General features: G+C 35.8%; 1 protein-coding gene across 1 annotated transcript; it reads left to right on the top strand.

Moving 5' to 3' along the window:
- Positions 1-715: 715 nt before the first annotated feature.
- LOC114415695 (aquaporin PIP1-2-like) lies at positions 716-15,523 on the top strand. The gene is made up of 5 exons (XM_028380510.1): positions 716-1,210; positions 2,185-2,480; positions 3,173-3,313; positions 3,909-3,966; positions 15,363-15,523. The coding sequence occupies exons 1-5, from the start codon at positions 886-888 to the stop codon at positions 15,416-15,418; spliced, it is 876 nt and encodes a 291-aa protein (XP_028236311.1). The 5' UTR covers positions 716-885; the 3' UTR covers positions 15,419-15,523.
- The last annotated feature ends 408 nt before the right edge of the window (positions 15,524-15,931 follow it).

The following is a 15,931-nucleotide window of genomic DNA, read 5'->3' as shown; positions in this document are numbered from 1 at the left end:
TATATTTTATTATTAATTGAAATTTATTAAAAATTATAAAAGCAATTTGAATTTGAATTTTTAATTAATTAATATCCTTTTGTAATATTCAACAAATTTTAACTGTTTTATTCAATAAAAAATGCTTTAAAATTTGTATATTAGAGATTGAATCGGCGGTAAGTCTCCTCTTAAGCTGTGTTTGTTTTAGTATGAGAGGAAAAAAATATGAAAAACAATTTATATTTTTCAGGTGAAACTCACATCTTTTATATTTTATTTTAATATAATTTTTTTTTTCAATTTCTCTAAGGAATGATGCTTTTTGATCCGTTACAAAAAAGTGATGCTCTCAAAGTTGAGAAAGAAAGGTAGACTTTCCCATAGTGACGGCAAGAAAAACGAATTCCTCAAGGTCCCCCTACTGTCCTTGGGCGATGGAATGTCCCCATAATGCACAGTTTTCATCATATTCTCTTTTTAGATTTTCCTTAGAAGTCACCACACCATTAATTTCCTTAAAAAAATGTTGTTAACACACACTTTTAGCATATTGGTTAATAAATTAAAAAATATATATTTATTATAAAATTCATAAAAATACAAATAAGAATAATTTAATTTTATCCATTTTGATGAAAATATTATTTTTAATTAATTAATCAATGTTCCGAGATCACTTATTAGTATTTGCCTAAAAAAGGCTCACAACCAATGTCCCCAACCTTACGCTACAAACACACACACTACTCTCGTGATTTCATTGCATTGACTAGAAATCCCATATTTTCCCCACATTAAACTCACCCAACCCCTCTTTCTAAAAGGCCTCAAGGAGTCTACACTCTCACACATTGCAAGACCTATCTGTCCTCAAGTCCGAAGTATTCTAGACTTGCACCGGAAATGGAGGGCAAAGAAGAGGATGTGAGAGTTGGAGCCAACAGGTACGGAGAGAGGCAGCCAATAGGAACCGCTGCTCAGGCCAAAGACTACAGAGAGCCACCCTCTGCACCTCTCTTTGAGGCCGGGGAGTTGTCATCCTGGTCTTTCTATAGGGCTGGCATAGCAGAGTTTGTGGCCACTTTCTTGTTCCTCTACATCACGGTCCTCACTGTGATGGGTGTGGCCAAATCCAAGAGCAAGTGTTCTACCGTGGGCATCCAAGGCATTGCTTGGGCTTTTGGGGGAATGATATTTGCTCTTGTTTATTGCACTGCTGGCATCTCGGGTAAAATTCACAGATTAATTTATATGTTTTATTGTTTTTAGATAACATCTCCCTGCGGTTAGTCGTTTTAGTATTTTATAAATAAAAGGTAAGTATATTTAATATATTAAAAAATATTTCATATTTGTTTTATTTAATAAGAAATTAAGGATGGAATTTGGCTTTTTTAAAGTAAGTAATCTCGGTGGGCAATGAGAAAGATAATGGTTGATATTTTAACATATTTATAATAATTGATTTTCTTGTGAATAACTACGTTAATTTATTTTATCTTGCAAAGTGAATTGCCCAATTTAGAGGATCCAAATTTAAAAGAATACGTTGCATTCAAACTCATATGCTAGTGTTCAATGAAATAGGCATATGTACCAATGAGAGTTGTCATGAGTGTTTCTCTCATGTGAGGTTATGGGAAATTTTCATATTATAAAGTAGTCAAAGTTCTTCTATATTTTATCTTAATAAATAATTAAATAGGTAAATTTTTATCAAAATTTGTGGCAAATGTATTAAAAAGGAATAAACAAAATAATTTGGCATGATTAAGTCATGTATGTAGCTGTAAAAAAAAAGTCATGTAGGTGAAGATCTAACATAAAGAAATACATTTCCATATCCTAGGAAAGCAATGAGTTGTAATGTTTATTTAATAGATTCAACTAACAAATAGTAGACATTCCAGACCTCAATTACCAGAACAACAATAACAAAATCTTACTCTACTAGACTAGATCGATTACTTGAATTACAGGAGGATAACATTATTTCATTTGAATAAAGATGAAAATTTCAAGATGATTATTTATATCATAAGATCTCTCATGACGATCTTCTCTGACGTCCTTCTTGATCTCTCTTTCCTCCTTTTTATAGGACTAATTACTAATATCTATGAAAAAATATGGATGATGAAGTAATCTCTCTAATTTTATTTTTTTTTGCCTAATGTAGCTTGTGTGAATTTGCTAATGCAGGGGGTCATATTAACCCAGCAGTGACGTTTGGGCTGTTCTTGGCACGCAAGCTCTCTATGACAAGGGCAATTTTTTATATAATCATGCAGTGCTTGGGAGCTATATGTGGTGCCGGTGTAGTTAAGGGGTTCGAGCCTCACCTCTATGAGAGGCTTGGTGGTGGTGCCAACACAATCGCTAAAGGGTACACCAATATTGCTGGCCTTGGAGCAGAGATTGTTGGCACATTTGTGCTTGTTTACACTGTCTTCTCTGCCACTGATGCCAAAAGAAATGCTAGAGACTCCCACGTTCCGGTGAGCAAAATAATGTCCTAAGACAAATGTTAGCACACTTGTTTTTAATACTCTTTCTAAGATTAGTTGAAACTAAAAGTAGTAATTTCTAATAAATTCCAATCAAATCATAAAAAAAGAGTGTGACAAATTTACATAAGTGAAATAATTTTTAAAAAAATTACGCAAATAAATAGATTTTAAAATTATTACAAGCTATAGGTAAGCTGTATTTTAAAATACCACTTCATATAAAAAATCGTGTTTTAAAACACAACTTTAGAACATCATAATTTTTAAAAAAAATATCGAAGTTGTGTTTTTATCACGACTTTAGTATTATTTTTTAAAAAAATATATAAAATACTTAAAATTGTGATTCAAAATATGACTTCAATATTTTTTTTTAAAAAAATAATGAAATACTTGAAATCATGATGTAAAACACAACTTTGGTCTTTAAAAAAAATTAGGTAATCTTTAAAACACCGCATAAACATAACATGTAATATTTTTAAATTCTATCCATTCCTGTATTTTTTTTTTTTTTTAAAAAAAAACCCCACTCCTATAAATTTGCCTAGAATGTCCTTAGCATTCATCATTTTACTAGTATGCACCTTCTTGTTTCAAGTTGTGTATCACTATTATTGTATTAAGGTATAAGTTGTGCTATGAAAATATGTCTAATTATAAAAATTTGAATGGATCAGATTTTGGCACCACTGCCTATTGGTTTTGCTGTGTTTCTAGTGCACTTGGCTACAATTCCTGTTACAGGGACTGGTATCAACCCTGCTAGAAGTCTAGGTGCAGCCATTATCTTCAACAAAGACCAAGCTTGGGATGACCATGTGAGTCTAATTCATCCTTGATTTTGTTTAGATTTTTCTCTTCCTTTATTTTTTTTATTTTTAATGTCCCTTGTATAATAAGCATATTTTATCTATAGCCACAACAAAAACTCAATAAATTAGTAACACATTTAATGATAAAACAATGTTTTCTTTTTACTATTTCTGGATCACAAATTTTAGTGATAAATTTTATAAACATTATACATAAATTGTTTTGATATTAATTTTAATTTTAGTTTAATTACTGATTTAGTTCATATATTTTTGTATCTTTATATTTTAGTTCCTAAATCTAAAAGCAACTTATTTTAGTTTCTACACATAATTTTTAATCCATTTCAATCCCTGTTTTCCAAAATTATAAGAACTAAAACATGTTAAAAAGTATATGTAAAAAAACTAAAATCAGTTAAAAAGTGTATATGTAGAAATTCTAAATATATACACAGATATAAAAATCAAAGAAGTAATTCAACCTTTAGTTTTTTTATTTTTTGTTAGTGAGCTCTGGTAGGACAGAATATATTAATTAATTGGCTATTGCTAAGAGAAAAATAAAGAAAAATTCCTAAACTATGTTGTTGTGGTGCAGTGGATTTTTTGGGTTGGAACTTTCATTGGGGCGGCACTTGCAGCTTTATACCATGGGAGTTGCTACGTGCACCCAGCATTATTGCTGGGGCACCCAGCAAACAGTGAAGTGGCGAAACTGCCCTTCATCAATTCTTCTTCCGGAAGAAGATTTTTTCCGGAAACTTTCCGAAAAACCTCTTTCCGGAAATTTTCCGGAAGAAGAATTTGTGACTTCTGGAAGTACCCAGAAACTACTTCCGGAAAAACGTCATCCGGAATGTTTCCGGAAGAATCTTCTTCCGGAAACTTCTGGAAGAAGGTTCTTCCGGAAGTTAGTTTTTTTTTAAAAAAAATAATTTATTTTGTAATAATTTACTTTTAATGGATAAACTAAATTATAAAATAATTAATATTATTATACATAAATAATTAAATAATTAGTTAACGTAATTATGACTAATATTTATAATTTGTTTTTTACGCGCATGTCAAATATTAATTTGTGTGACAATTTAGTATAATTTAAACCATAAAAATTAATTAATTCGTAAATTTTATTAAAAATATAAATTATTTATTATGATAACATTTAATTTCTATTACAAAAGTTAATATATAATAAAAAAATGATTATTATTTTATAACAAAATGAAGAAAAAAGAATTTTCATTTTATAATAATAAGTAAAAATAAAATAATATTTAATGCGTATGTAATGACGATTTTGCCCTTGTGTAATTTTCTTTAAATTAACGCGTTCACGCTTCTTTTTACTGCGCTTTCTTCTCTGCTTTGTTTCTTCCGTTTTGGTTGCTTGCTGTTGTTTCGGTGGTGGTCCCTTTTGCAGTTTCCATTGGTGGTCCCGTGAAGTATTTGAAGATTTGGTGGTCCCGTGTTCCGTATTTGAAGTTTTGTTAGTGGTTGTTCTTCCTATTTCGTCGGAGGTACGCATTTATGAGTATTTTTTCGTTTTCCGGCTAGTTTTTAGAGAAGAGAAACAGTAAAAACTGTATCCGGAAGAAATTTTAGGCACAACAGGATGAAGGTCCGGAATGACCACTTCCGGAAGACCTTCTGTTTTATATATGTTGTGGATTATTGGTTTAATTAGGTATAATGGTATAATATTAAATGATTTAGATAACTTAAATGTATAATGGTACAAAAATGTTTTATTAGTTGTTTATTATAGTGATAAGTTTACTATAAGTAAATAATGTAGTTATAAATTTAGAATATATTTGTATTAGTTGTTAGTTAATAAGTAGTCAATTTATGGATGTGGTTATATGATAATTTGAATATAGTTGTGTCTGATGCATATGTGCTGTTAATATGTTTGTTATTTAAGGTGTAGTAAATTTTTGGATGTGGTTATATGATAATTGAATGTACTTGTGTATGATCCATATGTCCTTAAGATGGACGAAGATCAATGGAGGTATGACTTTGCGATGTCACAAGAAGTTAATATGGATTATAATTATGATAATCAAGAAGAATGTGGGGTGAATGAACCACATGTGGATTGTTCAAATGCTTTTAATACGTCTCAGGTAATCATAGATAATTTGAGTCATTTGGTTGAATTGATGGTTTGTATGAAAATTAATATGTTAGGGTTGCGTTGTAGGTATTCGCTACTCGAGATGATGTTTTGCAATGGGCTCGAACAGTTGTCCATGAAAATGGATTTGTTGCAGTGATTATGAGGTCTGACACAGAGACCGGTAGCAAAGGAAGAAGTTCATTTGTCTTAATTGGGTGTGAAATGAGTGGTACGTACAAGTATAGAAATAAAGAATTCGTTAGAAAAGACACCGGGAGTAGGAAATGTGGTTGTCCCTTCAGGCTTCGTGGGAAACCAGTGCATGGAGGGGAAGGTTGGATGGTGAAGTTGATATGTGGGATTCACAATCATGAATTGGCGAAGTCCTTAGTTGGACATCCATATGCCGGGCGATTGACTAAGGAAGAAAAGAAAATTATTGCTGATATGACAAAGTCGATGGTGAAACCGAAAAACATCTTGCTAACGTTGAAGGAACACAATGCCGACAATTGCACCACGATAAAGCAAATTTACAATGCAAGAAGTGCATATCGTTCTTCAATAAGAGGAGCTGATACCGAAATGCAGCATCTGATGAAGCTTCTTGAACGTGATCAATACATTCATTGGCATAGATTGAAGGATGAAGTTGTGGTGCGTGATCTGTTTTGGTGTCACCTAGATGCAGTAAAGTTATGCAATGCATGTCATCTGGTGTTTTTTATAGATAGTACCTACAAAACAAATAGGTACAGACTCCCACTACTTGACTTTGTTGTAGTGACACCAACGGCGATGACATTCTCTGCTGGGTTTGCATATCTGGAGGCTGAGCGTGTTAATAATATTGTATGGACTTTGGAACGATTTCGAGGCCTATTTTTAAGACACGATCGCCTCCCTCTTGTTATTGTCACTGACAGAGACCTAGCACTGATGAATGCAGTGAAAACTGTGTTTCCCGAGTCTACTAATTTGTTGTGCAGGTTTCATATCGATAAGAATGTGAAGGCGAAGTGCAAATCTTTAATCGGGGAAAAAAATGCGTGGGACTATGTAATGGATAGCTGGGGTACTTTGGTTGATTGTCCGTCCGAACACGAGTTCCATGAGTCACATCAGAAGTTTCAAGTTGCTTGTTTGCCTTGGCCGATGTTCATTGACTATGTTAACGACACATGGATTATCCCCCACAAGGAAAAATTTATTACAGCATGGACGAATAAGGTCATGCACCTAGGCAACACAACAACATACAGACATTAAGAGCTGATTTTATTTGTTAGTAACGATTAGTATTAAATGGTATTTAATTGTTGTATATTTTCATGTTTGTTGTGTATTTTAAATGTAGAGTTGAATCAGCTCATTGGGCTCTCAAAAGAGTACTACAAAATAGCGTTGGAGACCTATGTAGTGTTTGGGATGCCATGAACAACATGATCACGCTGCAACACATCGAAATTAAAGCATCCTTTGAAACCAGTACGCATGTGGTTGGCCATGTATATAAAAAAACCTTATACAAGAGGCTTGTTGGGATGGTTTCAAGGGATGGTTTAAATCAGATTGCTTATGAGGTTGACCGTCTATGTTATCTCGGCAACAATCTCTCTTCTTGTGGTTGTGTGATGAGAAGCATGCACGGTCTTCCATGTGCATGTGAGCTTTCTAGGTATACTGCTGGCAGCATCCCATTGGAGTCAGTCCATCTTTTTTGGAGGAGACTTTGCTTTTCAGACCAAGGATTATGTGAGACGAAAGTCACCATCAAGGAAGAGATAGAGATCATATCTAAAAGGTTTGATGAACTTGATGTGGCTGGCAAAGTAACTCTGAAGAGTAAACTTCAAGAAATTGCATACCCTGATCATAACTCTATGTGCCCTCCTCCGTCAAAGGTCAACACTAAAGGTGCACCGAAGAAACTGATGAAAAGAAGTCAAAGATCCACAAAGCGTGATCCGTCTTACTTGGAGTATGTTGATGCTTTTCATTCTGTTCAAAGCTGCAACTCTCCAGTGAAACGAAGTGCATCATGTTCTCAACCGCCTCAGCCAACAAGGATCATTCCGATGTTGGATCAATTTGCGTCATTCTTTCAAGGTTTCATTCGTGACGTTGTGGATGTGAAAGCGGACGGTAACTGTGGATATCGGTCCATTGCCGCTTTATTAGGTATGGGAGAAGATTCGTGGCCGTTAGTGCGTAATGAATTGATTAAAGAACTTGGCAGGTGGTCGCATGAGTACATGAACCTCTTCGGTGGCACAGAGAGATTTGAACAATTAAAGTTGTCCCTACTTGTTGATGACTTTTCAAAGGTATGTTTTTAGGTTAATTTTTTTAATAACAATGTTTAAATTACTTACATGTGTATGTTTGGTTCATTCAGGTTAGTGTGGACAAGTGGATGGATATAACGGACATGGGATATGTGATTGCTTCACGGTATAACGTAATCCTTGTATCGTTGTCCCAACAACAAAGCATGGCATTTTTCCCTCTTAGAAGTCAACCACCACCTCATTCTTCTGGCCACCGCATCATATGTGTCGCTCACGTGTTTGGAAAACATTTTGTTCAGGTACATTGAATATAGTTAGTATAACAATTATGCAATGACTTCGCTGGTTCGTTTGGCACGGTCAGCGCATGATATAATGTTTGTTCATGTACAACAGGTTTATTTGAAAAACCATTGTCCCTTGCCGCCTCCAGCGCTGTTGTGGTCAAGCAATTGTTATTCTCTGGCAAAGCAGTGGGCAATTCCATATATTAGTAGAATGCAGCAATACACAAGCTTGATGTCATTCAAAACACACTATGTAGACCTAAATAAAGACTAAACATGCATTGTTTATGTAATTGTATTCATTATGCGATATAATTTGTTGTAACCCGTTACTAACCAATTAATATTATCAAGTACTCGTTTGGTTAAGCAAGGAAATTGTTGGTCCAACAAAAATCATTTACGCGTGCAGCATACATCATTGTCATAATTGACAACACATAATGACATACATGCGTATTATAGTTTGAGCGCGACAACACATTGGCTGACTTCAGTACACATTCTAAAACTAGCAGTCGCTCAACAACACATTGGCTGACTTGACTACACATTGGCGACAACACATTGGCTGACTTGACTACACATTGGCGACAACACATTGGCTGACTTGACTACACATTTACGCGTGTCTATTTTTTTGTAAACAACATTAAACAATGGCTCGGTGACAACCATTTATATATATGGCAGACTAGGCTACTAAATCACACATTATCTTGCTTTCAAATAATCTCCCAACTGATACACAAACTATGGCATTTTTAGGAGAAACTAGCAGTCAGACGATTGTCAACTCAAGGTTGGCTTTCATTTATCCAAATGGATCGATTATTCACAATGATACTGGGGTTTACTTCCAAACTTCAACTCCGGTGCCCATTCGAGTACCAAATAGGTGTGATTTTGCAAGCCTAAAAACCAGAATACACAATACCCTTCAGCTATCCGACAAACAATTTTTGGATGAAATTCACTACCGGAAGCCATTCACCGATACAGGTAACCAAATTCGCTTTGAGTGTATCAAATTGATAAATGATGACGATGTCAACACAATGTTAATGTGTAATGATCAATTTTCTTGTGTTGGTCCGATTGAGTTATTATGCACCGTTGGAAGAACACCAGATGGAATAATAAACTTACTTGAACGCATTATGCCTCGTATTCCTGACGCGATCCTGTATTACAACGGGAAATGGAACATGCCACCGCAGAACAAATTTTTTGGATGCGCATTCACAGGAAAAAATCCTAAGAAATTTCAAATTCCTTCAACATGTACCATCGATGAACTGAAGAATTTAATCAAGCAAGTTGCACCTAAAGGGATTCCCCCTCTTGGAATTCACGAATCACAAACGGTAAGACAATTGTTTTTCCGCCAACCAGCTCGGTTTGAGTATTCAGATACGGTTATAAAATATGAAATAAATGAGCTGATCACCAACGAAGAACTGCTGAAGGTGTTGGTACAATCTAACTACTGGAAAAAATATGGACCAATAGAAATTTTAGCTGTCTTTACTAAATATGTTGAAGACGAGGTCAGTGGGACGTCGCTAAACAACTGAATGTGATGTTTAATTTTTTGTTTTTTCGTTGATGTAACCTTTATCTGTTTACGACGTGTTTAATTCCCATAATAAAGTTGAATGTGTTGTTTCAGTGGTCCAAAAAAATAATTGTTAAAAGGGTACATTTCCTATTTTTTTAGATTTTCAGGCTTTGTTTTGACGTGTTAGTTGACGGAACCGGGGAAGTAGACTATTTTTTTTGGGTTTTTTGACGTCCAAACATGAGAAATGGCCGCCCTCCATTGTCTCAGGGCACTGGCACACCCACGCAAAAAAATCCCAAACATGGGTACTTGAACATGGAAAAAGGGTCCATTTCCTATTTTTTTGGATTTCCAGGCTTTGTTTTGACGTGTTAGTTGACGGAACCGGGGAACGGGACTATTTTTTTGGGTTCTTTGACGTCCAAACATGAGAAATGGCCACCCTCCATTGTCTCACGGCACTGGCACACCCACGCAAAAAAATCCCAAACATGGATACTTGAACATGGAAAAAGGGTCCATTTCCTATTTTTTTGGATTTCCAGGCTTTGTTTTGACGTGTTAGTTGACGGAACCGGGGAAGGAAACTATTTTTTTTGGGTTCTTTGACGTCCAAACTTGAGTAATGGCCGCCCTCCATTGTCTCAGGGCACTGGCACACCCACGCAAAAAAATCCCAAACATGGGTACTTGAACATGGAAAAATGGTCCATTTCCTATTTTTTTGGATTTTCAGGCTTTGTTTTGACGTGTTAGTTGATGGAACCGGGGAATGGGACTATTTTTTTTGGGTTCTTTGACGTCCAAACATGAGAAATGGCCACCCTCCATTGTCTCAGGGCACTGCCACACCCACACAAAAAAATCCCAAACATGGGTACTTGAACATGGAAAAAGGGTCCATTTCCTATTTTTTTGGATTTTCAGGCTTTGTTTTGACGTATTAGTTGATGGAACCGGGGAAGGAGACTATTTTTTTTGGGTTCTTTGACGTCCAAACATGAGAAATGGCCGCCCTCCATTGTCTCAGGGCGCTGGCACACCCACGCAAAAAAATCCCAAACATGGGTACTTGAACATGGAAAAAGGGTCCATTTCCTATTTTTTTGGATTTCCAGGCTTTGTTTTGACGTGTTAGTTGACGGAACCGGGGAACGGGACTATTTTTTTGGGTTCTTTGACGTCCAAACATGAGAAATGGCCACCCTCCGTTGTCTCACGGCACTGGCACACCCACGCAAAAAAATCCCAAACATGGGTATTGAACATGGAAAAAGGGTCCATTTCCTATTTTTTTGGATTTTCAGGCTTTGTTTTGACGTGTTAGTTGACGGAACCGGGGAACGGGACTATTTTTTTTGGGTTCTTTGACGTCCAAACATGAGAAATGGCCGCCCTCCATTGTCTCACAGCACTGGCACACCCACGCAAAAAAATCCCAAACATGGGTACTTGAACATGGAAAAAGGGTCAATTTCCTATTTTTTTGGATTTTCAGGCTTTGTTTTGATGTGTTAGTTGACGGAACCGGGGAACGGGAATATTTTTTTTGGGTTCTTTGATGTCCAAATATGAGAAATGGCCACCCTCCATTGTCACACGGCACTGGCACACCCACGCAAAAAAATCCCAAACATGGGTACTTGAACATGGATTTTTTTTAAAGTCATCCTTGTAGTATCTTATATGGCGATTTCATTGTCATATAATTTTTTTAAAATATTTAGTTTTTGGTACAACCTTATATATTAATGGTGTAAATTATGAATTATGAATTATTAATGATTTTAAAAACTTTTATTTTTTATGTAATTCTTGCAAACAAAACTCATGATTCTAGGTTCCGTTTTTTTAAAAATAAATTTAAAACAGCCGTAAACTTCGCTTAAGGACCACAAACAATCGGAATAATAAACTATATTATAAAATAATAAACAGTGAAAAACACGTCAACTATATTAAACAAAAACTGTAATAATTACAAATATTCATGTCAACTACAACACAAAAAATAAATACAATAATCAATGGTCCGTGCGGCGTCTCTGACGAGCCCTGATCGTCCCATCAGCACTGGGTCCCCCTCTCGCGATCGTCAGGCAGTCCTGCATAATGTCATATAACTCTGTGCCTGCAGTGACTATCCTAAGGTTGAGCACACGCTCCAACCTCTGTGCAATCGCCTCATATCCCTCATAATCATCCTGTCAAAGTCATTAAAAACATTTATTATGAAATTTAAAATAAACAACAACTCATAAAACATTAAACGCGCAAATAATCTTACCACATGTGGAGGGGGGTCAAATGCCACTGGAACCTGGGGGCTGGGCGGCTGTATGTAGTCCTCAGGGTCTGCAGCTGGTGCATCCCTCTGTTGGTCACCTGCCTGGGTCGGTGTCATGAATGGGTGAGATATGCGGAAAAACCACTCCATGTAATCCGCAGATACCTGCCCAGGCACTAGACAAAGCTGACCCGCAGGTAGTAACTGATCTGCAAACTGCATCCACCTGTCATCTATCTGATCGTGTGACTATCGTGCACTAACAGGCGGCGGAGGGATGCTCTGGATGTAACCGAACTGGCGTACCACCCTCTCCGGTCGAACCGTGACGACCATAGGTCCCCATCTGAGCTGACCCTGGAAAGATGAAATCTCCTAAAACGCCCTAACCCCCCGATGCTCCGTGTACGGCAACCAGGACACATCTCTGACGGTCAAACCATCACAACATGCCCTGTAGGGTGCTCCTGTGATTCCCTTCATGTGCGCCTTCGACGTCAACCACTGGGAAGCACGTGGGGACGTCTCCTGGTATGTATCGTCAGTCACGCACTGGTGCACACTAGGGAAGTGCTCATAGATCCAACACTACACAATAATTGAGGTTAACATAACATAAAAACATGTTTAAATCATAATCGAACGTAACATATTAATAAACACAAACTTTACCTGAAGTAGCGTCAAGTACCCCGCAAGCTGTCGGGTGGTGGTCCTACAAGCCTCATCTAACTGGTCATGCATATGAACCAGCGCAGCAACCCCCCAAGCGTAACCACCACTATGAGCGAGGTCCCGGAAAGCGTCAAGGTGGACCACATGCACGTATGTTGCACTCTTATTAGCAAAAAGAGTGCAACTGACAAGGTGCAGCAGATAAGCGCGAGCTGCTACAATCCACCGCCGGGCCTGACATCTGGTCTCATAAATGTCACGAACCCATCCTAATCGTACATATGCTCCACGTGTGAGTGCTGTCTCAGCTCTGGCCTCCTCGGCAGACACTTCCAGCAACTCCGTAAGCAAGAATCTGGCCTCCTCCGTAGAAAGAGCGTGGAAACTGTGCAAGGCGCCAGTGATGGGTAAATGTAGGATGGACGACACATCATCCAATGTGATCGTCAGTTCTCCTACAGGAAGGTGGAAGGTGCTAGTCTCACTGTGCCACCTCTCCACAAATGCGGATATAAGTCCAGGATCGCCAGTAATAACTAAACAATCTATCAGTGGACTTAATCCTGTGGCAGCCACCAGGCCTTCAATCTCAGGCACTGGCCTCCCAATCAGTGCCACCTTCCTCCCATGTGACACTAACTTCAAATCAGGACGTTCCTGATTTGAAGTACAAATTATACAATTATTAAAAAAAATTAATCATAAACAAATAAATCAACAATGACAAATAATTAACAAATTAAAATACTTGTCTACTCCAAACCGCATGTGCAACATGCTCGACAAATGATGTGAGCACTGACGGGTCTCGTGGACCACCAGGGAATCCCTCAGCAGCATCATCACCATCTGACCCCTCACCATTATCAGCACCCTGTGCATCCGCATGCATCTCAGGTGCCTCCATAGCCTGCTCAAGGACATCGTCATTCATGTCAGCGACATCCTCAGCCATATCACGTCCCTCCGTAGTCATCTGATGAACGCATAGCCTACGGGCTGAGGCAGTAGGCCTATGCCTCTCAGGAACATCAGCAACATCCTCATCAGCAGGTCTATCTCTGCCTACAACTCTACCTATCGCACGACCTAAACCTCGTGTTCTGGCCATGATCTACAAATCATGTCGAACACGTATTTTTTTCGGTCAAAATATACACAATTTTCTTTATAACAAAACAACTTTATTTATAAACAAATAAGACTAACTTAAATCAAATTATTTTAAAACATACACAACATAATTTTTTTAAAAAAATTAAACAACTTCATTTATAAAAAAACACAACTAATGTAAAAAAAATTATTACTAAACATGCACAACTTAATTTTTTTTTTAAAAATAAACAACTTCATTAAAAAAAACACAACTAATGTAAAATTAATTAAATAAAAAATATCCACAACTTAATTTAAAAAAAATAAACAACTTCATTTAAAAAAAACACAACTAATGTAAAATTAATTAAATAAAAAATATCCACAACTTAATTTAAAAAAAATAAACAACTTCATTTAAAAAAACACAACTAATGTAAAATTAATTAAATAAAAAATATACACAACTTAATTTTTAAAAAAAAAATAAACAACTTCATTTAAAAAAAACACAACTAATGTAAAATTAATTAAATAAAAAATATCCACAACTTAATTTTAAAAAAAATACACAACTTCATTTATAAAAAATACACAACTAATGTATAATTATTTAATTAATAAAAAAATATCCACAACTTAATCTAAAAAAAAATAAACAACTTCATTTATAAAAAAAAAACACAACTGATGTAAAATTAATTAATTAGTAAACATCCACAACTTTATTTTAAAAAAAATACTTCTTTTATAATAAAATAAACAACTTTATTTATATAATTTATAAAAAAATAGTATTTTTTAAAAATTTCCAAAACGCACACAACTTTATTTATAAAAATAAACAACTTCATTTATACACAAAAACACTAATTTAAAAAAATAAACAAAAAACAAAAACAAACACAACTTCTTTTATCAACCAAAAAAATAAATAATTTACAATTTAATATTTACTAAAAATACACAATTAAAATTATAAAAAAACACATGACATCAAAAACCCAAGCCTCATTTTTCTAAAATCTCAAAAACAAAAATAATAAAAAAATATATAATAATTATTTTTTAAAAAAATAACAAACCAATTTTTTTTTTAAAAAAAAAACACACACTTCCGGAAGAAGTAGTTCTTCCGAAACAATTTCGGAAGAACCACTTCTTCCGGGAAGCTCTTCCAGAAATTCCAAAGGTCATCCGGAAGAACCCTTCTTCCGGAAAGTATCTGGAAGAGGTTTTCCAAGAGACTTCCGGAAGACGTTTGGTTACTTCCGGAAGATCACTTCTTCCGGAAAGTTTCCGGAAAATCTTCTTTCGGAAGTTCCAAAAGAACCCATAACGGGTCTACCAGAAGGTTCCGCCATGAACCTCTTTCCCCATTTTTTCCGGCCTTTCCTGCTCTCGTCTTCTATCCTATGGTTCCTCTAACCTATGGTTCTTCTAACCTAGCCTAATGCTACAACTACACAGTGCATAATAAAAGCTAATGGAAGGTTAACGACACCTACCTCGAACGGAAATGGCGTCCAACCGAAATAAAAGCAGTAGCCGGGCTCGCGGAGGAGGAGAACTCACAGGGTCGCGGAAGAGGGAAAAGCATAAGCAAGAGGAGGAGAGGGCGTGAGTGATTCCGGGAGAGGGGAGGGAAACGTTTTTAAATGTTTTAAATTTTTTTACTGAAGGGCAAAATCGTACTTTCAATAAATTGCTGGGTGCACCTAGCAACTCCCTTATACCATCAGGTAGTGATCAGGGCCATCCCCTTCTCGTCAAAGTGAGATGCAACATTGAAGATGAATTGAAGCAAATGCCTGAAAAATTAAAGTAGTAACTAGTTGAGCCCAAGACAGGATTCCCATGTAAAAGATGTTCCTATCACTTCTGCTAATGATTTACTACTACTATTAATTTATGTATAATTAATCTGTTCAAATCTCATGTATTTGGAGACGCAGTCGAACTTGAGGTAACTGTATTATGCATCGTTTATTTCTTTTTCTTTACTTTTTTTTTCTATTTAACAGCTTCCCTGCACTAAGAAGAAACTGCAGGTCTATATTTGCTGGAGTAAATTGTATAATTATGTTATGATGTTGAACAATCAACCCTCAATCTATCGTTGAAGCAAACTAACAATAATCTTAATATATTTTGAATACAAATTATTTTTAATATTATAATGAAATGAATTATATAATCGAAGTAAAATTAATTCGTGATTGGAATGTTATCTCTAGAAACATGAAATTGCAACTACGAATTTGATATTGTGTATGTCAGTGTTAAAAACT

This window comes from Glycine soja, chromosome 1 (assembly GCF_004193775.1).
Source record: "Glycine soja cultivar W05 chromosome 1, ASM419377v2, whole genome shotgun sequence".
Classification (NCBI taxonomy): Eukaryota; Viridiplantae; Streptophyta; class Magnoliopsida; order Fabales; family Fabaceae; genus Glycine; species Glycine soja.
Note: the sequence above shows the minus strand (reverse complement) of the source record. Positions and strands in the feature narration are given on the sequence as shown.

Excerpts from the sequence above, each read along its gene's own strand:
- LOC114415695 (XM_028380510.1), top strand. The coding sequence starts at position 886 with ATGGAGGGCAAAGAAGAGGATGTGAGAGTTGGAGCCAACAGGTACGGA. Across the intron at positions 1,211-2,184 it reads TTGCACTGCTGGCATCTCGG|GGGGTCATATTAACCCAGCA; the intron begins GTAAAATTCACA and ends TTGCTAATGCAG. Across the intron at positions 3,314-3,908 it reads ACCAAGCTTGGGATGACCAT|TGGATTTTTTGGGTTGGAAC; the intron begins GTGAGTCTAATT and ends GTTGTGGTGCAG.